Source organism: Esox lucius, chromosome 11 (assembly GCF_011004845.1).
Source record: "Esox lucius isolate fEsoLuc1 chromosome 11, fEsoLuc1.pri, whole genome shotgun sequence".
Classification (NCBI taxonomy): Eukaryota; Metazoa; Chordata; class Actinopteri; order Esociformes; family Esocidae; genus Esox; species Esox lucius.
In genome coordinates, this window is record NC_047579.1 from 52,381,117 (window position 1) to 52,405,518 (window position 24,402).

The 24,402-nt window shown below is 44.3% G+C and overlaps 1 protein-coding gene across 1 annotated transcript in view; it reads right to left on the minus strand.

The window, feature by feature from the left end:
- The window catches only part of grin2aa (glutamate receptor, ionotropic, N-methyl D-aspartate 2A, a), a 192,345-nt gene that overhangs the window by 85,309 nt on the left and 82,634 nt on the right, over nt 1-24,402 (minus strand). Inside the window, exons 3-4 of the mRNA XM_029123423.2 lie at nt 4,076-4,242; nt 2,924-3,358 (exon numbers count right to left, since the gene is read on the minus strand). Coding sequence (XP_028979256.1) covers nt 2,924-3,358; nt 4,076-4,242 — 602 coding nt within the window. The remainder of the gene's footprint in view (nt 1-2,923; nt 3,359-4,075; nt 4,243-24,402) is intronic.

Sequence of the window (24,402 nt, forward strand, 5' to 3'; positions counted from 1 at the left end):
TACAGAGATCATACGTTTCCTGTAGTTCTTGACCAGATTTGCACACACTGCAGCAGGGATTTTGGCCCACTCCTCCATACAGACCTTCTCCAGATTATTTGTATAATTAATTTGCATTTTATTGCATGACATAAGTATTTGATCACCTACCAACCAGTAAGAATTCCGTCTCTCACAGACATGTTAGGCTTTCCTGTTCTCCACTCATTACTTGAATTAACTGCAACTGTTTGAACTTGTTACCTGTATAAAAGACACCTGTCCACACACTCAATCAAACAAGCTTGGTGAGAAGGCAACAACTGTTGGCACAATTATTGGAAAATGGAAGAAGTTCAAGATAATGGTCAATCTCCCTCGGTCTGGGGCTCCATGTTCTCACCTCGTGGGGCATCAATGATCATGAGGAAGGTGAGGGATCAGCCCAGAACTACATGGCAGGACCTGGTCAATGACCTGAAGAGAGCTGTGACCACAGTCTCAAAGAAAACCATTAGATACACACTACGCCGTCATGGATTAAAATCCTGCAGCGCACGCAAGGTCCCCCTGCTCAAGCCAGCTCATGTCCAGGCCCGTCTGAAGTTTGCCAATGACCATCTGGATGATCCAGAGGAGGAATGGGAGAAGGTCATGTGATGAGACAAAAATAGATATTTTTCTAAACTCCACTCGCCGTGTTTGGAAGAATAAGAAGGATGAGTACAACCCCAAGAACACCATCCCAACCGTGAAGCATGGAGGTGGAAACATCATTCTTTGGTGATGTTTTTCTGCATAAGGGACAGGACGACTGCACCGTATTGAGGGGAGGATGGATGGGGCCATGTATCGCTAGATCTTGGCCAACAACCTCCTTCCCTCAGTAAGAGCATTGAAGATGGGTCGTGGCTGGGTCTTCCAGCATGACAACGACCCGAAACACACAGCCAGGGCAAATAAGGAGTGGCTCCATAAGAAGCATCTCAAGGTCCTGGAGTGGCCTAGCCAGTCTCCAGACCTGAACCAAATAGAAAATCTTTGGAGGGAGCTAATATTGGCAAATATTAAGTTCTGCTTTTCTGATGTATCAAATACTTATGTCATACAATAAAATACAAATTAATTACTTAAAAATCATGGATTTTTTTTTTAGATTGTGTCACTCACCGATGAAGAGTACCTATGATAAAAATTACAGACTTCTACATGCTTTTTAAGTGGGAAAACCTGCAAAATCGGCAGTGTATCAAATACTTGTTCTCCCCACTGTACATGCTGAATGTTGCTACTTCCTGCTGAGCTTCTTGCCAGGTCCCCTTCGAAAAAGAGGTTTTTAACTTCAAGCGTTTCTCCTGGTTATATAAAGGTTTAATAATAAAATCGTACCTACACACCAAAATATACATTTTGGACCTACATATACACACACAGACACGCACACATGACACCACTTTTCTTTCTTCTTTCCTTTTCTTACTCTATTTCTCTTCTCCTGTCCACTTTCTTTAGTTTGACCTTTTCTCTCTCTTTAACCTCTCTCTTTCACAGCTGTTTCTTTTGTTCTTCTTTCCATCCCCCTCTCTCCACATTTCCTCTGAATACCAGGCAGATGGTGGGCATACCCTGGGCTGAAACAGACACAGACACCTGGCAAGAACTGCAACAAATCCCAGTGCATGCTGGGAACTGAGTAAAGATAGTTGACCAAAATTCCTATGAAGAGAAAATCCAGAAGGCAGAGTCATTTTTTCAAACAATCCATTATTCAGCTCTGTCCTAGTCTATAATTAGCGTTATTAGGATCGTCCCAATTCATGAATGGAACAGTTCGTACTGCTATGGCAAAACTGCATTGCAAGCGGAATTACATTTGTCCAGTTACACTTGAGCCCCTATAATAAGGGGACTGTGTATGAAAATGGTTGCAATTCCTTATGTTTCATACAATATTTTTCTTGAACCCCTTGAATTAAAGCAGAAAGTCTGCACTTCAACTGCACCTCAGTTGTTTCATTTCAAATCCACTGTGGCGTACAGAGACAAAATTATGAAAATTGTGTCAATGTCCAAATATTTCCAGACATAACTGTATATGGAATATCTACATAGGCGAGACAATCAAGACAGTAGTTAAAATGAACTTTATAGTAGCTCGCCCAACCAACAAGAGGCCCTTCTCAGAGTGGTGTGAGGAGGAGGAGGCGCCCCAAACACTCCTCCTGCACACGCTCTGACTATCCACAACTAGACATCTAGATATATCTGGCTGATAAATTAGAGTAGATGGACTGGAATTCAACCCATAACAACCATGTGTGTGACATGTTTCATTCTGTTCCAGACGTTACCAGGAGCTGTCCTCCCCACTCAGGTCCCACTAGCCACGTCTGCCAGGCACAGTTTGGAGACTTGATCCAGGAAGAATGCAGGACACAACAAACTACCCCCCCACACATATGCATATACACACAGACATGCATGCAAACACACACATGAACACACATGTACACAAACAATATAATACATAATCAAACCTTGTGTAACATAGTGCCGTGAGAATGACGTTCACCTACCACTACCTCAGACACACACACACACACCCCAACCACACACACCCCAGACACCCACACACACACCCCAACCACACACACACACACCCCTACCACACACACCCCAGACACACACACACCCCAGACACACACACCCCAGACACACACACACCCCAGACACACACCCACCCCAGACACACACACACACCCCAGACACACACACACACCCCAGACACACACACACACCCCAGACACACATCCACACCCACCAGACACACACACACCCAACACACACACCCCCCCCCCCCCCAGACACACACACACCACAGACACACACACACTCCCAGACACACACACACACACCCCAGACACAGACATTTCCCATCTCTCACTTGTGCAGTGCGAGGGGCGGAGTCTTTGAGGGTTTGTCGGTCTGGGCGGCGTAGCAGGAGGTCCTGGCCTCTGGGATCTCCCCGTACTCCTCCAACATGGCAGCTGCCGCCGTGGTGATGATGCCCAGCCCATCGCGGACCCGTGCCTCCAGGGGGTAGTCCCAGTCCTCGGAGGACACCGACACCATGCCGGACGGGAACTCCTCAGGGACGGTGGCGTCAGTGTTGCCGGACGTCAGGCTGGAGACGATCCAGATGTAGCCGAACCCAGTGAGGCCGAGTGAGCGGGCCTCCTCCAGGATGAAGACAGCCTCGTCCTTGGAACAGTACAGCAGGACCACCGGAGACTGGACCTTCTTCAGCATGATCTGGCTCTTGCTGTCCTCCTCCACGGCATCCAACGTTATGATGTGCTGGAGGTCCCAGCCCACAAAACTACATCGGGGGAGGGATGGGAGAGAAGGAGGATGGGAGATAAGGAGAGAGGGAGGAATGGGAGAGAAGGAGAGAGGGAGAGAAGGAGAGAGTGAGGGATGGGAGAGAAGGAGAGAGGGAGAGAAGGAGAGAGGGAGGGATGGGAGAGAAGGAGAGAGGGAGACATGGAGAGAAGGAGAGAGGGAGGGATGGGAGAGAAGGAGAGAGGGAGAGAAGGAGAGAAGGAGAGAGGGAGGGATGGGAGAGAAGGAGAGAGGGAGAGAAGGAGAGAAGGTGAGAAGGAGGGATGGGAGAGAAGGAGAGAAGGAGGGAGGGGAGAGAAGGAGAGAGGGAGAGAAGGAGAGAGGGAGAGAAGGAGAGAGGGTGGATGTTTGGAAAACAACCAATCACATGAACAAATGGTGTCCATTAGGCCAAATACCGCAAGGCACTGCACAGCAGCAGGATCTACAGCCCATCACTGTGAGAACAGGCCAACTGCAGGAAAACTGTAAACACAATCACTATTCACTACTAATATCTGAGGGATTATGTGGCGAATTTTAAATTATTTGTTCAACAGTCTTATGTGGAGGGTCATTTTTACTGCATTGGGAAATAGCCTGCATGCATTTCACTGTCTACACCTGTCCTTTATGTGGCACAGAATAACATTTGATGGATATGTTAATGTACTGAATATAGTAAACATGTATACATTTAATTTTAAACACATACCTGTTGTCGACAGTGCTCTTGAGGATGTTAATGAACTCCTGGTATCCGGGGAACTTGGAGGTGACAATGGAGAAGATATGCCAGTCATACTCCTCCATGATGTTCAACATCAACAGCGCCTCCTGCTGGATGGACGCACCGAACTGGAAGAACGTTGACTTGTCATCCTGAAGGACAGAAAGAGAACATGTGAGTGAAGAAGCAACATGTGAGTGAAGAAGCAACAGAACCCCAACTACATGTGAGTAAAGAACCAGAACCAACAGAACCCCAACCACATGTGAGTAAAGAACCAGAACCAACAGAACCGCAACCACATGTGAGTAAAGAACAACAACCAATAGAACCACAACCACATGTGAGTAAAGAACAACAACCAACATAACCCCACCCATTCTCTAGACAAGTCTACGGGCAAAACTCTTCTTACAAACAAAATTCAAAAAAAGCTAACTGTGAACCTAGTCCCATCATCTAAAATGTGAAAAGTAGACATGTGAGAGTTGTCAGCACAGACATGGCAGCAATATGTCGGGGATATCCTGGATCCCCTGTCCACCCCACTCCACATCACAGCAGACCATTTCGTAAAGCCCCTATTACATCAGCAGTTGTCACAATGTGCTAATACAGATGCCCAGCCTGAAACCACGCAGAGCAAGCAGGAAGACGTTGAAGCACAGTGGCCAGGACACATTTCGTAGAAAGGAGGCAGGAACCCAGAAACCTGGAGAAGTGTTGAACTGAGACCTGAGGAGAGCCAGCAGACATGGCAGTACGATGTCTTCACAAAACAATGTGTATTAAAAAAACTATTCCCGACTCGACGTCCGACAGTTCAAAACCGTGCTACCGTTGACATCTGATGTTCCTGACAAGTCGCACTGGGACAGGATAGAGCCAGGAGAACATATTCTGCCTTCTGATCAGATTCCGCATGAAAATATATACAGAGTCAAACTGCATCAATATTTTGTGCTTTGTGTGGTGTTAAGTAGTAAACAATAACATGCAGTGTTGGCATTATGAACAGACATGCAGAGGTAGAATATTTCAATGGTCGTTGGAACATTAAAATGAGGCCATCCATTAAAATGAGGCCACCCCTTAAAATGAGAGTTATATTCATGTGGGGTTGGGAAGCTGACTGAAGCAGCTGTGTCTGACGACTGTTATAAGGTATAACATCAACATGTTACTGTTGACGTTCCACAGCAGGCTGGACTCATGAAACGGTAACTATCCAATAGATGGGGACATAAAGTGTTTGAGAAGCTGTCGTTTGTCTACCAGGATGTCGTTGTAACAGATGTTCTGGGGTTTTAAATTCACAGCCGCGTACTTTTGCCCTGTGACTATGCTGTGAAGACAGATGGGGAAATTGATTCTGAATTGAAACGAACATGATTCTACAATTCTCCACCATGGTGTTGTGTGATAAGAGTTAAGCATACAGCATGCAGCCCACACACTCATCGTGACCCAGATGTTATAAGGTCTGTGTGTGGTTGGGGTTGGTTATTGATCATAACCCAGATGTTATAAGGTCTGTGTGTGGTTGGAGTTGGTTATTAATCAAAACCCAGATGATGGCTTAACACTGCAGCAACCTCCTTTCAATGTGGTGCATTCTATATTAGCCCTGCTTTACTTTATTAGTCCCCTGCTTTACTTTATTAGCCCTGCTTTACTTTATTAGCCATGCTCCTCATAATGGCTAAGGACTAACCATTTTGGATCTTTGAGATATCAATATGTTATAAGTTTACCCGGGAGTTATTGGCAGACAATTTTTTTAATAGAACGTGATGTTAACATCACGAAAAATGCTAAAATATTTTAAGATTCACAATAAACAGTTCATGAAAATAGTACATGGACAAATGACTACCTTTGCAGTGAACATTTTTATTTAATGTATTATCACTCTTGTTTTACTGAAGTATGTTTGGTCGTATTTTCCTCCATTTCTATCAGTGCCATGTGGTCTATTTCATGCGAGGCGTGAATTTGATTGTCATGACCTTTAAAATACAGTTTGTCTCCAGAATGGCCAGGAGGAAAAGCACACAGTCTCCTCTGTTCTCTGTTGCAGTGCTGTAGGCTTTGATACATGATTTATGGAGGCGATGATGACTTTGATGGAGCCTTTGGTGGGAAGCCTCGCTGGGTCCCGCCAAATGCACCCCAGAGAGGGGCCCTGACGTCCCCTTAAAAGGGGAAATCACAAGTGAGAACCAGGGTCTCTGTAAAATATGATGATATCTGACTGGCCGGAGTGTCATGGCATGTGCGTGGTATGTCATCATCTATTTTGCGTAGATTATATCATGTCATGATTCGGTGTGGAATGTGTGTTATGGTAGATCATATTTAGTTATGATATGATATGCTGTGGTGTGTTGGGTTACGTTTTGATATGTTACGAATGTTGTGGAAGGTTATATGTTGTTATAAAATGGTTGGTTACGTTATGGTAGGCTATTTTCTGTCATGAAATAATATGTTATGTTTGCTGTGGTAGGTTATATCTTATTATAACAGCAAGCTGATTAATGAATAAATGACAATTCTACAGAGAAATTGTCATTTATTATGTGCTGTATATATATAGTGCACATAGTATATATATACAGCACATAGTATATACTGAACATATGAACCAACAGCCCTTTAACACAGTTCTGACTTCTAAACTATAGCTGATTCCTTTCCCTGGTATGTCTGTACACGCAAACACACCCCCTAAAACCCAGACATGGTCCCTACATCTACAGTATCTTTCTCCATATCTTGCTATCTCTCACGTTCAGGATTTCAGTAGATTCTTCCCTAAGCCTTGTAACCAGCTGAGTGATATACTGAGATGCTGTGTTACTTGGAGACAACTAACATCAGATGATTGAAGCCTGGTCATTTTGGGCAGTTGGTGAAGCTGGTGAGTCAACATTGCTCGCATACATCGAAACATCGAAGGGGATATTCACCCAATGCCTGTCTTTTAGCATTTGTCTCAGCAGTCAACAGTTTATATAGTAAACATTTTGATTCATCAGTCAGGTTTTGAAGACATAGAACCTCAGAAGGAAAAAAAATATAAGCGATTTGTTTTCCTTTCGGGCACTTCCACTATAATCACGATTAGCTGATCTGAGGAGAAAAACTACAAAGCATTATCAGCTCAAAAAGTTATCACACACACATACACACCGTGTGTGAACCATGTTATGCCGACAGAACAAACTGAAGTGGTGGGGATGAGATGAAGCCAACGTATCGACTTCATAGTGGGGTATTATCTTCTAGGCCTGGTCAGGATATACATGACCTGGCATCTCTCCAGTCAATCTGAGTAAGACACACACACACACACACACACGTACACACACCTAGACACCTGTACGCATTAACTGGCATATGTCCAAATTTCCAAATACTTTACGGAGTTACTGTATGACTGGTTCACAGGTTCAGTGTGTGTTATATTTTGAGTTTGATGTCCAGAGAAAGGTCAAAGGTCATCATGGATCTCAGCCATCTGTGTCCATCTAACAGACAGAGATGATTCAGGAGCATCACAAGCATTTTCTGATGGAAAAAATAACTGAGGTTTTATAACTAATTGTTACATAAAATACTATAGAAATGCTATATACCCAAATTTGGACAATGCTAATTCCAGGCAGGGACAAAGTTGAATAGTGGCTTGTTGTGAAAAATGACTCCATGGGCCTTCAAGAACAACTCACCCAAATATGAATCTAGGTCAAACTATTCCTTTAACCTAGCCCAAATACCTAATCCTAATCCTAACCCTGATTCAAACCCAATCCCCAGTTGTAACTGTTGCCCTTGACCAAACATTTAAGGCAATAAATTGCCTTTTTCAACATGGGGACAGGAAAAAGCCCCCATTAGTCAGATTTAACCACAGTTTGGGGCATTTTCCTGTCTCAATAGTCAAGTTAGGTTACACAACCTACACACACACACACACACACACACACAGAAGAAAGCAGAGAAACTCCCAGGGTACTGTAGCCCCTTAACCAGATAAAAATCAGCTGGACTGAGAGGACACAGGCCTGTTAGCTAACCAAGAGAAATATGCCCTGTGTGTGTGTGTCTCTTTGTGTGTTGTTATTGTGTGTGTTGGTGTGTTACATACGTGACAGACTCTGTCTTAGGCCCACTCTAACACAACGCCTTGGGCGGGTAGAATCAACCACACACACACCCTGCTGATACCCCTACACACACACACACACACACACACACACACAGCTACCATGCAATCTCATTCACTGCTAGCACAGTTACATAGGAAAGTAGAGAAAAACAATGTGTTGAGGTTACCCTCACTACACTGTCTTTAGATCCGGCCACTCCTAGAATTAACAAGCTTTCTCTCCCTTCCTCTCTTTCTCTCCCTCTCTCTCTCCCTCTCTTTCTCTCCCTCTCTTTCGCTCCCTCTCTTTCTTTCCCTCCTAACTCCCTTCTTCCCATCTCTGCTTTTATTTCAGCTTATCAGCAGATTTCGGATTGATGAAAGGAGGATGTGTTCGGCAGATCTGTCCTGACACACTGACACGAAGAGAGAGAGAGAAAAGAAGAGGGCAGACATGAGAGACAGGAAATGCAGAAATAAAGGGAGGAGAGAGGAAGAAGAAAGAGATATAAAAGAATGAGGGATATAAAAAGAGTGCAACAGACAGGAGGGAAAACAAAATGGGTGAAGAAGGAGGCGAGAACGAAAGGAGAGTCTGTAGAGAAGGAAAGGGCGAAAGATTGAGAATGAAACAAAAACCATAAAAGCTCCTCACTGAAGCATTGATAGAAAACAAAGAGAATTATGAAAATGGAAAAGAGAAGATAAAGATAGCGGTACTAGGTTCGTTGTGTTGGATTATGTGGGATAGTTGCTGATTGGGCAGTTCTTAGTCCTACTGCAGGAAAGCCACCAACTATTAATCTCATGTCATATTAAACATAACCACATAACCACATAACCACTCATGCCTTACCTAACAAGGTAGTGGCCTAACGAGGTACTAACCTAACAAAGTAGTGGCCTAACGAGGTAATAACCTAACAAATGAATAACCTAACAAGGTAGTGGACTAACGAAGTAATAATCTAACAAGGTAAAAATACTAACAAGGCAATGTTCTAACAAAGTAATAATTTAACAAGGTATTGCCCTAATGAGGTTGTGTTCTAACACTAACATGGTAATAAACTGACAACTTAAAAAGGTTACAATTTGATAATGTAACAAGGTAGTTCCCCTAATGAGGAAGTGCCCTAACAAGGTAATAAACAAATAACCTAATAATGTGTTAACCCAATGTAGCAAGTGTAAAACATCTATTGTAAGTGGAGTTCCAACATCTGTTTTTCATGGGGAACTCAATGCACTTCATTAAAATGTCTGCAAATATCAAAACTTTTGTGACACTAATTTGTTATAAATCACTCTAAAGAGGAGAGCCAGGGGAATGCGTTGGTCATCGTTATTTTCCACTCAGACACACAGACCATTAGATATAGTCAAATCCATCAGCAGTATTCAGGAGCATATGAAATATTTTTCAATTATTTTTTCAGGAAAGCTAAATAGATACTAAAACTCCCTAAATCAGGTTGATTTAGGTCCTATTTAGCACTTAGGACCTATTGAACTCTCAACCATTAGAGGTCCTGTTTTCCTAGATCAGGGGTATTGAACTCTTGACCATTAGAGGCCCTGTCACCCTAGATCAGGGGTATTGAACTCTTGACCATTAGAGGCCCTGTCACCCTAGATCAGGGGTATTGAACTCTTGACCATTAGAGGCCCTGTCTCCCTAGATCAGGGGTATTGAACTCTTGACCATTAGAGGCCCTGTCTCCCTAGATCAGGGGTATTGAACTCTTGACCATTAGAGGCCCTGTCTCCCTAGATCAGGGGTATTGAACTCTTGACCATTAGAGGCCCTGTCTCCCTAGATCAGGGGTATTGAACTCTTATACTCTGAGGTCAGGAGCCTGCTGGTTTCTAGTTGTTTCCTCATTATTGCCCATCTGGTGTCCCTGGTCTAAACGGGTTCCTGATTTGAGGGTTTTAATGAACAAATTGCCTGGAACTGGCTTTTAGGTTCAGAATTGAACACCAGTTCCCCAGGTGAATTTTTTTTTTCTCATTTCCTGATTCAGGACCTCTCTAGGTGAGTTGCCAATTAGATGTTGTACCTCACTCTTTCCTTCAGGGAATTGTTATGTTCAAATTCAACTGGTCCTTTGGTATGACGCTGACCCAGGCACGCTGTGAGGACCCACCCAGAAGAGACCATCTAACGCTAGGAGTGTAGACGCTGACCCAGGCACGCTGTGGGGACCCACTCAGAAGAGACCATCTAACGCTAGGAGTGTAGACGCTGACCCAGGCACGCTGTGGGGACCCACTCAGAAGAGACCATCTAACGCTAGGAGTGTAGACGCTGTATCCACAGGAATATGCCGGCTACCTATTCACCCCCTCCTGGGGAGTTTGCCTGCTCCCAACAAGGCAACCGTCACCCTTCGCTGTCATTTGCCCTGGGTTGCCAGATTTCAGTATACTTCATTGACTTGAGAAGGTGTAAAGGCCATGTTTTGTGCACACTGTCACTTTGAAATAACCAGCCGCACACTCAGAAGTTTGAGCATCCGAGCGATAACTGAAAAGTTTCTAGATTGTACCCAAGCAAAGCTAACAGTCTGTCGTTCTATCCATGAGTTAGGCAGTAAACCTTAACTACGCCCATGTCTTTGCTGTGTGTTCTCAATCGACTGACTGGAACAATAAGGGTCGCAAAATAAAAGGAGGACAGAAGGTGTGTGGACATCCCCTAGGCAGCTAGCTGAGACGAGGGCCATCTCTGAGATCTGCAGATGGGTGATATCGGGGCGGGGCTGAGTAGTTGCGGTGGCATTTGCTGACACACTGGAAGTCTCAGGTGCCAATCCACTGATCGGGAACGCCGCTCCCGGGCCTGCACCTGGAACACTGAGCTGTCACCACTGGAGGGACGCATTGAAGCACACTGAGATTAGCCACCACCGAACTGGCAGCAACCATAACAGCCCCAAGGGAAGGACGGCTATCATAGATGCAACCAACCCTGATATACAGAAGCGCATGCAGAAAAGCACGATGGCCCCCAGCCAAAACGGGGGACACTCATCCACCCTCCTCCTGGATGCAAATTAGCAAATCCTAAGTTTAGATCAATGCCCCCGAGGGAAGGAGGCGGAGTCAGACATCTCTTCTCTTGGTTGACCTTTAAACCCAGTGACTGGACACGAAATAACAGTGTTGAGGTCTGAGTCAACCAGGTGTCCAGGCAAACCAACCAACCGGGTGTCAGGGTTTCCTCTACCACCAACCAACCGGGTGTCAGGGCTTCCTCTACCACCAACCAACCGGGTGTCAGGGCTTCCTCTACCACCAACCAACCGGGTGTCAGGGCTTCCTCTACAACCAACCAACCAGGTGTCAGGGCTTCCTCTAGAACCAACCGGGTGTCAGGGCTTCCTCTACAACCAACCAACCAGGTGTCAGGGCTTCCTCTACAACCAACCAACCAGGTGTCAGGGCTTCCTCTAGAACCAACCGGGTGTCAGGGCTTCCTCTACAACCAACCAACTGGGTGTCAGGGTTTCCTCTACAACCAACCAACCGGGTGTCAGGGCTTCCTCTACCACCAACCAACCGTGTGTCAGGGGTAAATCGTGACAGGCTAAATTGTGATGTGGTAAATTGTTATGGGGTAAATTGTTATGGGGTAAATTGTTATGGGGTAAATTATAATAGGTTTAGATCTAAACTAGAAACTACAAAGGGACGTAATGTATCTCTCTCCTTTTAGGAACAGCTAAATAAAAACTGTACCATAAATACTGTTGACACAGCCAACACAGAGATACCAGGAAGGCAGATCTGTAGACACAACCAAACCAGAGAAACAAGTACGGCAGTACAATCAACACAACCAACCCAGAGACACCAGGAAGGCAGTACTGGTGACACAACTAACCCAGAAATACCAGGACGGCAGTACTGGTGACACAACAAATCCAGAGAAACCAGGACTGCAGTACTGTTGACACAACTAACCCAGAGATACCAGGATGGCAGTACTGTTGACACAACTAACCCAGAGATACCAGGACGCCAGTACTGATGACACAACCAACCCAGAGATACCAGGACGCCAGTACTGATGACACAACTAACCCAGAGATACCAGGACGCCAGTACTGATGACACAACCAACCCAGAGATACCAGGACGCCAGTACTGATGACACAACTAACCCAGAGATACCAGGATGGCAGTACTGTTGACACAACTAACCCAGAGATACCAGGACGCCAGTACTGATGACACAACCAACCCAGAGATACCAGGACGCCAGTACTGATGACACAACTAACCCAGAGATACCAGGACGCCAGTACTGATGACACAACCAACCCAGAGATACCAGGACGCCAGTACTGATGACACAACTAACCCAGGAGCTCTACCACACAGGGGCACCATGAGCACAATAATTGAGCTGTAACGCTGTAACACTGGGTCCGCACATCATAAGAACAAAAACACTGTGGAACCCAGACAATGGGACTGGACTAACGCCAAACCCCTTGGAAGTGTTCTGGTTTTGTAAACCTTGCTGGTATTTCCCAGTTGGCTGAAGGTGAAAAACTGTCACGTCACAAACCTTGAAACACTCGCCCGGCTTTGAAACCTCCGCTTGCCTATTCTAGTTAGTATCCTTGTTAGTAGCCTAGTGGTGGTTAAACCAAACGAAAAAACTAACAGTGTTTAAAAAAATGTAACACTGTAATAACTTTAAACACACGATCCATCCAGGGCATGTACATTACCATAATATGTACTGGACAATTTAATGGCAAACAAACACCTACTTAATGCTTACGAGTCAAGTGTGAGACTTTCCGTTCAGTGTGATAAAGAGTGGAAGACCGGCTTGAGCCCCATGGGAACGTGTGATTGCAGAGCGTGTTCAGGAGATGATGTGCAAAGGGAATGTCTTCCATGGTGTATACGATCGAATGAGCGAATGCAAGTGAACCAGAGGTTTCAGTTTCCTGGGGATGTGAAGGGTGACTCACTCCTGACGGATGTACACATTAACACACAGCACACACCAAGACAGAGTGCAAGCCGCAACTCTTGTTAGTGAGCAGATCTAATCATCTTGTAATCTGTGTGAGAGACAGACTGTAACAGAAACGCTTAATTATCAGCCCTGGAACAGACTGTAACAGAAACACTTCATTATCACCCCTGGAACAGACTGTAACAGAAACACTTCAGTATCACCTCTGGAACAGACTGTAAAAGAAACACTTCATTATCACCCCTGGAACAGACTGTAACAGAAACTCCATTATCACCCCTGGAACAGACTGTAACAGAAACAATTCTCAACATGGTCTGTATTGACTCATTACAGTCTGTACTGACTCAACGCTGTGTGTATTTTATCAACACTGTCTGTACTGACTCAACGCTGTGTGTATTTTATCAACACTTTCTGAACTGACACAACACTGACTGAACTACCTCAGCAATGTCTGTACTGACCCAACACGGTCTGAACTGACTCAGCACTGTCTGAACGGACTCAGCACTGTCTGAACGGACTCAGCACTGTCTGAACGGACTCAGCACTGTCTGAACGGACTCAGCACTGTCTGAACGGACCCAACACGGTCTGAACTGACTCAATACTGTCTGAACTGTTCCAACACTGTCTGAACTGACCCAACACTGTCTGAACTGACTCAATACTGTCTGAACTGACTCAGTACTGTCTGAACTGTTCCAACACTGTCTGAACTGACACAACACTGACAGAACTACCTCAGCAATGTCTGTACTGACCCAACACGGTCTGAACTGACTCAGCACTGTCTGAACTGACTCAGCACTGTCTGAACGGACTCAGCACTATCTGAACTGACCCAACACGGTCTGAACTGACTCAATACTGTCTGAACTGTTCCAACACTGTCTGAACTGATCCAACACTGTCTGAACTGACTCAATACTGTCTGAACTGACTCAATACTGTCTGAACTGTTCCAACACTGTCTGAACTGACTCAGCACTGTCTGTACTGACCCAACCCTGTCTCAGCACTGTCTTGATAATCCAGCTAGCACACAATGTCCTGAGAACCAGATGTTAGAGAGTTTGGTGAGAGTGTATGTTTTTTGGTGACTTGGCATGAGACCTTACATTCAAGTTATAGAAAGGAGCTGGGAAGTTGATTGGCTTTTGAACATCCTCCGAACATCTTAGGAACTAGACAAAAACAAAGTACTTCCAGGACCTGAAATAGTAATACTGATGATAACAGGAGATCCTGAAAACCTCAGAACACACACACACACACTCGCTTACACACACACACACACACATGCTCACACACACATACACACACACACACACACAGAGCAAGACAAACAGACAGAAGAGCTGGTTTAAAACATGATGTTTAGTATCGTGATATCAAAGCCCATCAGTACCAAAACACAAGCAGACCCTTATAACATTAACGACAGCAGTTACTGCCGGTGTGCTTGAGTTATATTACTTATTATAAACTGGGTTGGTTTGCGCCCTGAATGCTGATTGGCCAAAAGTCATTTACCATGTGTATGACAAATCTAATTTGGTTGGAAACCAGTTTATAATAGCAAAAAGGCACCTCAGGTGTTTGTGGTTCATCGGCATACAAAGCTACAGTCTGTATCCAGGCACTCTATGATACATATGTAATAACAACCCTTAGCCATGGTATATTGGCCACATACCACATCCCCTTATTACTGCTTTGAAAACCATGTTTTGGCACAGTGCGGCAGGAACCAAATAATTATGGCATTTAAATTCACAAATCACATTACAGCTGGTGCAATCAAATCTTATATGGGGATCTAGTCGATTCTGCTTGTCTGCATTGATTTCATTTTCCTCCATTGTCTAGAATCTAAGACCCTGACCACTTCATTTGTTGTCTTTGCGGTCCAGTTTCTAAGACCATGACCACTTCATGTGTTGTCTTTGCGGTCCAGTTTCTAAGACCATGACCACTTCCTGTGTTGTCTTTGCGTTCCAGTATCTAAGACCATGACCACTTCCTGTGTTGTCTTCACAGTCCAGTATATAAGACAGTGACCACCTCCTGTGTCATCTCTGTTGTCATGTATGCAGACCCGACATTTATTGCAGTATTCTGTTTCAGTAATTTCGGCTAAAATCTGTTGAGAAATACATTGGTAACCTGAAGAAAATACTCCTGCAACTCTGCCACAACAAAACCCTAATGTTTGTACTTATTTAAAACATCAGCAGTTAAAAAATATTTAGTAAAAAAAAAATGCTATTATATAATCACTTCGTCATTTTAAAGCTATGATATCTAAAGGTAAATTATTCCAGTCAGTTTGTATCTGAAAGATCCTAATCCAACTTAATGATGTATTCTTGGAATATTGTTAATAACCTCATTCTAAAAAAACAGATAGCATCTCTCTTTGCCGTTCGTCTGCAGAGCTCCGATTGCAGTGATTCATGCGCGTCTTTGTGTGTCTCTGTGTGTTTATTTGTGTGTGTGTGTGTGTGTGTGTGTGTGTTGTTGTTGCATTGGGTTCTCTGTTAGGACTTTATAATAAGCATCCCAAACCCACAGGGGAAACTGACAAAACAACGTCAACTTTCTCTTTCCCCCTCTCTCTATCCCTCTCTATCCCTCTCTTTATCACTCTTTATCACTCGCTACATCCCTCCATTCCTATCTAACTCACTTCCACTCCTTAAATCTCTATTGCACACTGACGCACATTTCCCTTCCATCCTACAGTACACTCTCCCTCTGCTCTTGAAGTTTCTCTCACTTCTCTTTCTTTCATATCTCTTTATTCACACCCACTCACTCTCTCTTTCTCTAATAGGTCCAATATCCACCCCTCCGCTTCTCTACACAGAAGCCAGAGAGATGGACAAATCCCTTGCCCACATTGATCCTCTGCTCTTGCATCACACTAAACGAAAGCTCTCACGGGTTATTGAACAACTCCCGGGTTTAACCTGGTGTGTTGCCGTTTGGGTCACACTCCTGCTACTCTTGTCCATCACAGTGTGTGCGTTTGCTGACTATGACAGAGAGAACGGCCACGCCCCTCCACTCCGGCTCCTTACAAACCAGGTGTTACAGGTGAGGCTGGACACCCCGAAGTGACCTAGCTAAATGAGGGATAATCTCATGGGCTCATTTCAAAAGTCCATTTGATGGAGAATGGGATGAGATTCCTCCCGGACAATCCCCTACGCTTTCCCCTGAGGAACCATTGCAGTCCTTCGATCTCTGCCTGAGAGCATCCGCGGCAACCCCTTTCGGCTAACTGGCCCCTTATGTTCCTGATTTCACGGATCAGGTTTGGGCCACCTGGGCGTGTCCACACTTGGCTAGGCTAACTGGGGAGAGTGTGACAGAGAGTGATATGCGGCGTTATAAGGAGTGAGATATAGAGTGATATGGTGATATGTTGGTTAATGAAGAAGGTGGGGTTACATACAGCACACCTATCTATCTCAGTAATTATATTTGGCAAAATACAGGGTGATAAATAGAGACACAGATATTTGTACATGGGGTGATAAAGACTGAGAGGTAGAGAGGAGAGAGACTGATATAGGGTTATATGAAAGGTCCTTCTTCCATCCAGCATAGCAGCATTCTGATCAGATCAACTGTAATCTCTTCTACAATAGCCTTGATTAATATTATTACAGAACAGAGGGAGAGGAAGACTTGGATGAGGGAGAGAATGAAGAAGAGGTGAAGAGAAAGAGGAGGTGATGGTATCCAGAGAGAAGGGTGAGGAAGAAACAGCATCAGAAAGAGGAGAGAAAGACAGGAACAAAGTAAGGGAGGAATAAAGAAAAGTAGACCGGCCCCATGGTTGTGGCTCCATAAAGAAGGATAGAAATAAAGAAAAGTAGACCAGCCCCATGGTTGTGGCTCCATAAAGAAGGATATAAATAAAGAAAAGTAGACCGGCCCCATGGTTGTGGCTCCATAAAGAAGGATAGAAATAAAGAAAAGTAGACCGGCCCCATGGTTGTGGCTCCATAAAGAAGGATAGAAATAAAGAAAATTAGACCGGCCCCATGGTTGTGGCTCCATAAAGAAGGATAGAAATAAAGAAAAGTAGACCGGCCCCATGGTTGTGGCTCCATAAAGAAGGATAGAAATAAAGAAAAGTAGACCGGCCCCATGGTTGTGGCTCCATAAAGAAGGATAGAAATAAAGAAAAGTAGACCGGCCCCATGGTTGTGGCTCCATAAAGAAGGATAGAAATAAAGAAAAGTAGACCGGCCCCATGGTTGTGGCTCCATAAAGAAGGATATAAATAAAGAAAAGTAGACCGGCCCCATGGTTGTGGCTCCATAAAGAAGGATAGAAATAAAGAAAAGTAGACCGGCCCCATGGTTGTGGCTCCATAAAGAAGGATAGAAATAAATTTTGCAGAACTAGAGAACTCAGTGTAGCACCGCCTTTACACACTTTTATGGAATACAAATCCATCCATCTCTCTCTCACTCTCTATTTTGCTCTCTTTTTCTTGCTTCATTATGCTTACGAGACGAAATAAATGCATTTATTTTAGGTCACAAAAAAAATGAACCGTCCAATTAACATATAATATAAGCATGGCCTTGCAAGTATTTTTTCACGTCCAACCCCACCCCCACATCAGCTAAGCTCTTATGTTTCATTTGATTGGCTGCCAGTGAGCCTTGTTCCGTTATCGGCCTCCTGTTATTGGTTGTCGGTTATTGGCTGACAGAAAGATAACCCCTGGAAGCATGCCATCAGGCGAAGCGTGCCAACCACAGGGCTCTACACACTAACACACATACACACACAGTTGTTCTCCACAGGTATTGCCTCCCCTGCTCTTCTCTCTGTTATTATAATGGACTGGTCTAGGCAATGTCCAGACATACATCAAGTTGAATAGGTATTCCATTGGCTCATGGTGGGATCTCTGGTGATGCTCTGCCAGGCCTGTACAGGAACCATCTTCAGTTGAGTGTTTTGGAGTATTTTTGACAGATAACCAGTGTTTTTACCACTACCCCACCCAGGATGTAGACATTACCACACACAGGATCCAGAGATGGAGTCAAGACCACAACCCTGGAGATCCTGACCAAGACCAAGACCCAAACCTTGGAGACCAAGACCAAGAACCAGCAGGTCAAGACCATTACAAGACCAAGACCATTTTGAACACTAAACCAAGACCTTGGACCATCCAATGTTTCCCAAACTTAAAACAATGAGAAATTAATATAAGGAAATAAATTATTTTAATTTTGTAGGCCACAGCATGACATTGTTCTGTAGATGTAAACATGCTTTGCTAGATGAAATGACTTCACTGATTATAACAGAAATGATTAGGTTAAAATTTGTTTACAAAGATTGAAATAAGAAAAAAAGATATGTGATTGACACATTCACATGTTAATGCTTATTTTCACACTGCTGTGCTTAGCTAGCCAGCGAACACATTAGCTAACTGGCTAGGTAGTTTAACTAGATGGCTAACATTAACCTGGCTCAGTCAGGTTTGTTCTGGATACCTATAGTATTGATATCAATGGCTGTGGATACTTGTCAAAATTGGAAACAACATTTTCATGTAAAGTTTCTGGCCACAATGAAAAGTTTTGTGTCCATCACATCACTATATTAAGGTTGGCCAAATTAGCTAGTGTAGCCTAGCTAACTAACCAACCAACCAGCTTGGTAATATATATGAATATAATATTACAGCAGCCTGTAATTAGTTATTTCAGCAGTATAACTGAACAAATCATGATCACTTTAGCTATGATTTCAATCAATCAATCAAATGTATTTATAAAGCCCTTTTTACAACAGCAGTTGGCACAAAGTGCTTTACAGAGACACCTGGCCTTAAACCCCAAGGAGAAAACAACAGTAGTGTTGAATTTCAGTGGCTAGGAAAAACTCCCTAAGAAGGTCGAATTTTAGGAAGAAACCTAGAGAGGACCCAGGCTCAGAGGGGTGACCAGTCCTCTTCTGGCTGTGCCGGGTGAGATATTAAGAGTCCAATTGGAATAATAAATACATTTCTCTGGGCTAAATCCAGAGTCTATTTGATTTTAGACTAGGTCAGAGGTATGACCAGGTGGACAAGGACAGGGACAGCAACGGGCCCCCCAAACCCGGTAATCCGCAGGTGTGGACCAGGACCTCATCTCCTCCTAAAATTTTAAACTGGAGGAGACTGAGAAAAGTTAGTAGTAGAGAAAAGTAGTAGATTTACCTGCATACATCAAGGGTTGCAAGCAGCTGCAGACCTGTTTGGTGCCAGTTCACATGCAGTTCAACAACGCATGATAGAAAACATATGAATACAGTACTACAAGTGCACAAAGGGGAGTAGCTAGCCTATATGAAAAATCTGTTTCGTTATACAGAGGAGACTGAGACCAAGATCCAGACAAAGACCACAACACTGGAGACCGAGACGCAGACCAAGACCCAAACCCTGGAGACCCAGACCAAGACCATGTCTATGTAGTCTCAAGTAGTCTCAAGACCGAGGCTCCATCTCTACCATGATCTAGGCATTATCCCACCCAGGATGTAGACATTACCCCACCCAGGATCTAGACATTATCCCACCCAGGATCTAAACATTACCCCACCCAGGATATAGACATTACCCCACCCAGGATATAGACATTATAAGGTCTGTAAAGGTTGTTGGCATTAGTCATTACTCCACCCAGTACCAACACATTACAAGAAGTATTACTTTATTTGATGTGTAGCATTATGAAGCATTATGAAGGATTTTAATGTCTGACTGTGAGGTTGTAAGGCTTTGTACAGGCGTCACGGATTTGTGCGAGCCTACCAGTACACCACATTGATGGTAACATTATCTGACACGCGTCGTGAGCTGGGAGAACCATCTGTGGATCATTGTTTACATGCAGGAGAAGACTCAACTGGGTCACACACACATACACACACATACGCACAAACACACGCACACACGCACACACACACATACGCACAAACACACGCACACACACACACACGCACACACATAGACATATACAAAGTTGAGAGCATACAAGTATGTAAAAGAATACAGGCTCAAATAACCACGTACATAAAACACACACATCCACCCACAAAGACAAACACAGATACACACACATCCACCCACAAAGACAAACACACACATCCACCCACAAAGACAAACACAGATACAAACACATCCACCCACAAACACAAACACAGATACACACACATCCACCCACAAAGACAAACACACACATCCACCCAAAAACACAAACACCAACACACACATACACCCACAAAGACAAACACAGATACACACACATCCACCCACAAAGACAAACACACACATCCACCCACAAACACCAACACACACATCCACCCACAAACACCAACACACACATACACCCACAAAGACAAACATAGATACACACACATCCACCCACAAAGACAAACACACACATCCACCCACAAACACCAACACACACATACACCCACAAAGACAAACACAGATACACACACATCCACCCACAAAGAAAAACACACACATCCACCCACAAACACCAACACACACATACACCCACAAAGACACACACAGATACACACACATACACCCACAAACACCAACACACACATACACACACCCACAAAGACACACACAGATACACACACATACACCCACAAAGACAAACACAGATACACACACATCCACCCACAAAGAAAAACACACACATCCACCCACAAACACCAACACACACATACACCCACAAAGACACACACAGATACACACACATCCACCCACAAAGACAAACACACACATCCACCCACAAAGACACACACAGATACACACACATCCACCCACAAAGACAAACACACACATACACCCACAAAGACACACACAGATACACACACATCCACCCACAAAGACAAACACACACATCCACCCACAAACACCAACACACACATACACCCACAAAGACACACACAGATACACACACATCCACCCACAAAGACACACACAGATAAGGAGATACCCAGAAAACATAACATAAAAACACAAAGAAGTAGGGGTGAATACACTGAAGGTAGATGAAAAAAACACACAAAAACATAAAAAAAATCTCTCACACAAATACTGAGTGATGACACTGGGAAAGGAGAGGAGAGAGCGAGGAGAGCAGAGAAAAGGAGAAGGAAGGGAGGAGAGAGAAAGGGAGAGATAGAGGAGGAGGAGCGGAGAATAGAGTGAGGAAAGGAAATGAGCGAGGGGAGGTGCAGAGAGTATTGGAGAGTGATGGAAGGAAATGGGAGAGAGGGAGGGGAGAGGGGGTGAGGGGAGGGGAGGGGAGAGAAGGGGAGGGGAGGGGAGAGGAGGGGAGAGGAGGGGAGGGGAGGGGAGTGGAGGGGAGAGGAGAGGAGGGGAAATGAGAGGACTTTGATGACCTACTTAAACAAGTTTCAAATCCTTTTCAGGGCACATTGAGAAGTACCGACACACACACACACACACACACACAGCAATGAGTTCTCTTTGAGAAGTCATGTCCAGGTTTAGCTTGTTGTCCTGCTTTAGTTTTACTCCACCATTTAAGCTTTCGGTTTCGCTCCACCTTTAAATCTTCAGGTTTCGTCCACTCTTTGAACTTTTGGTTTTAATCCACCCATAAACCTTCTGATTTTAATACACCCTTTAGCTTTTGGTTTACCATTTAGATTTAGTTTTTTATTCTAGCCTGTAGTTTTTGGTTTAACAACACCTGTCAGTTTTGAGTTTCACAGGCGACCCCACCATCATCATCAGTTGTTCTTCCAGGGAACTGTACGCCACCATCTGATCGCACATTTATTACGGCAACGTTCAGTGATGATTTGGCTCTCTTAGACATGGTAGTCAGGGTTTCTTTGGCTGTGCACATGCAGCATTTGCTCTGAAATACCTTTCATCTGTGATTGGTCAATGGTATTAACTGTTTTAATGTGTGACAATGTATGGTATGTGCCAAAGAAAAATGTCCATCCTGGATGGACAATAAAGTTGCATTCTATGCTATAACTCCTGGTATGTGTATGGGTAGGTATGTGATGGGTAGCAATGTGATGGGTAAGTATGTGATGGGTAGTTATGTGATGGGTAGGTGTGTGATGGGTAGGTATGTGATGGGTAGGTATGTGATGGGTAGGTATGTGATGGGTAGTTGTGTGATGGGTAGTTATGTGATGGGTAGGTGTGTGATGGGTAGGTGTGTGATGGGTAGTTATGTGATGGGTAGGTGTGTGATGGGTAGGTGTGTGATGGGTAGTTATGTGATGGGTAGGTATGTGATGGGTAGTTATGTGATGGGTAGGTGTGTGATGGGTAGTTATGTGATGGGTAGTTATGTGATGGGTAGTTATGTGATGGGTAGTTATGTGATGGGTAGGTATGTGATGGGTAAGAATGTGATGGGTAGTTATGTGATGGGTAGTTATGTGATGGGTAGTTATGTGATTGGTAGGTATGTGATGGGTAGGTGTGTGATGGGTAGTTATGTGATGGGTAGGTATGTGATGGGTAGTTATGTGATGGGTAGTTATGTGATGGGTAGGTGTGTGATGGGTAGTTATGTGATGGGTAGTTATGTGATGGGTAGTTATGTGATGGGTAGGTATGTGATGGGTAAGAATGTGATGGGTAAGAATGTGATGGGTAGTTATGTGATGGGTAGTTATGTGATTGGTAGGTATGTGATGGGTAGGTGTGTGATGGGTAGTTATGTGATGGGTAGTTATGTGATTGGTAGGTATGTGATGGGTAGGTGTGTGATGGGTAGTTATGTGATGGGTAGTTATGTGATGGGTAGGTGTGTGATGGGTAGGTGTGTGATGGGTAGGTGTGTGATGGGTAGGTGTGTGATGGGTAGGTGTGTGATGGGTAGTTATGTGATGGGTAGTTATGTGATGGGTAGGTGTGTGATGGGTAGGTGTGTGATGGGTAGGTGTGTGATGGGTAGGTGTGTGATGGGTAGTTATGTGATGGGTAGGTATGTGATGGGTAGTTATGTGATGGGTAGTTATGTGATGGGTAGTTATGTGATGGGTAGGTGTGTGATGGGTAGTTATGTGATGGGTAGTTATGTGATGGGTAGTTATGTGATGGGTAGGTATGTGATGGGTAAGAATGTGATGGGTAGGTGTGTGATGGGTAGTTATGTGATGGGTAGGTGTGTGATGGGTAGTTATGTGATGGGTAGGTGTGTGATGGGTAGGTGTGTGATGGGTAGTTATGTGATGGGTAGGTATGTGATGGGTAGGTATGTGATGGGTAGTTATGTGATGGGTAGGTGTGTGATGGGTAGGTATGTGATGGGTAGTTATGTGATGGGTATGTGTGTGATGGGTAGTTGTGTGATGGGTAGGTGTGTGATGGGTAGTTATGTGATGGGTAGGTATGTGATGGGTAGTTATGTGATGGGTAGTTATGTGATGGGTAGGTGTGTGATGGGTAGTTATGTGATGGGTAGTTATGTGATGGGTAGTTATGTGATGGGTAGGTATGTGATGGGTAGTTATGTGATGGGTAGGTATGTGATGGGTAAGAATGTGATGGGTAGTTATGTGATGGGTAGTTATGTGATGGGTAGGTATGTGATGGGTAGGTGTGTGATGGGTAGGTGTGTGATGGGTAGTTATGTGATGGGTAGGTATGTGATGGGTAGTTATGTGATGGGTAGGTATGTGATGGGTAGGTATGTGATGGGTAGGTGTTTGATGGGTAGGTGTGTGATGGGTAGGTATGTGATGGGTAGTTATGTGATGGGTAGGTGTGTGATGGGTAGTTGTGTGATGGGTAGGTGTGTGATGGGTAGTTATGTGATGGGTAGGTGTTTGATGGGTAGTTGTGTGATGGGTAGGTATGTGATGGGTAGTTATGTGATGGGTAGGTATGTGATGGGTAGTTATGTGATGGGTAGGTATGTGATGGGTAGGTATGTGATGGGTAGGTATGTGATGGGTAGTTATGTGATGGGTAGGTATGTGATGGGTAGGTATGTGATGGGTAGGTGTTTGATGGGTAGGTGTGTGATGGGTAGGTATGTGGTGGGTAGGTGTGTGATGGGTAGTTATGTGATGGGTAGGTATGTGATGGGTAGGTATGTG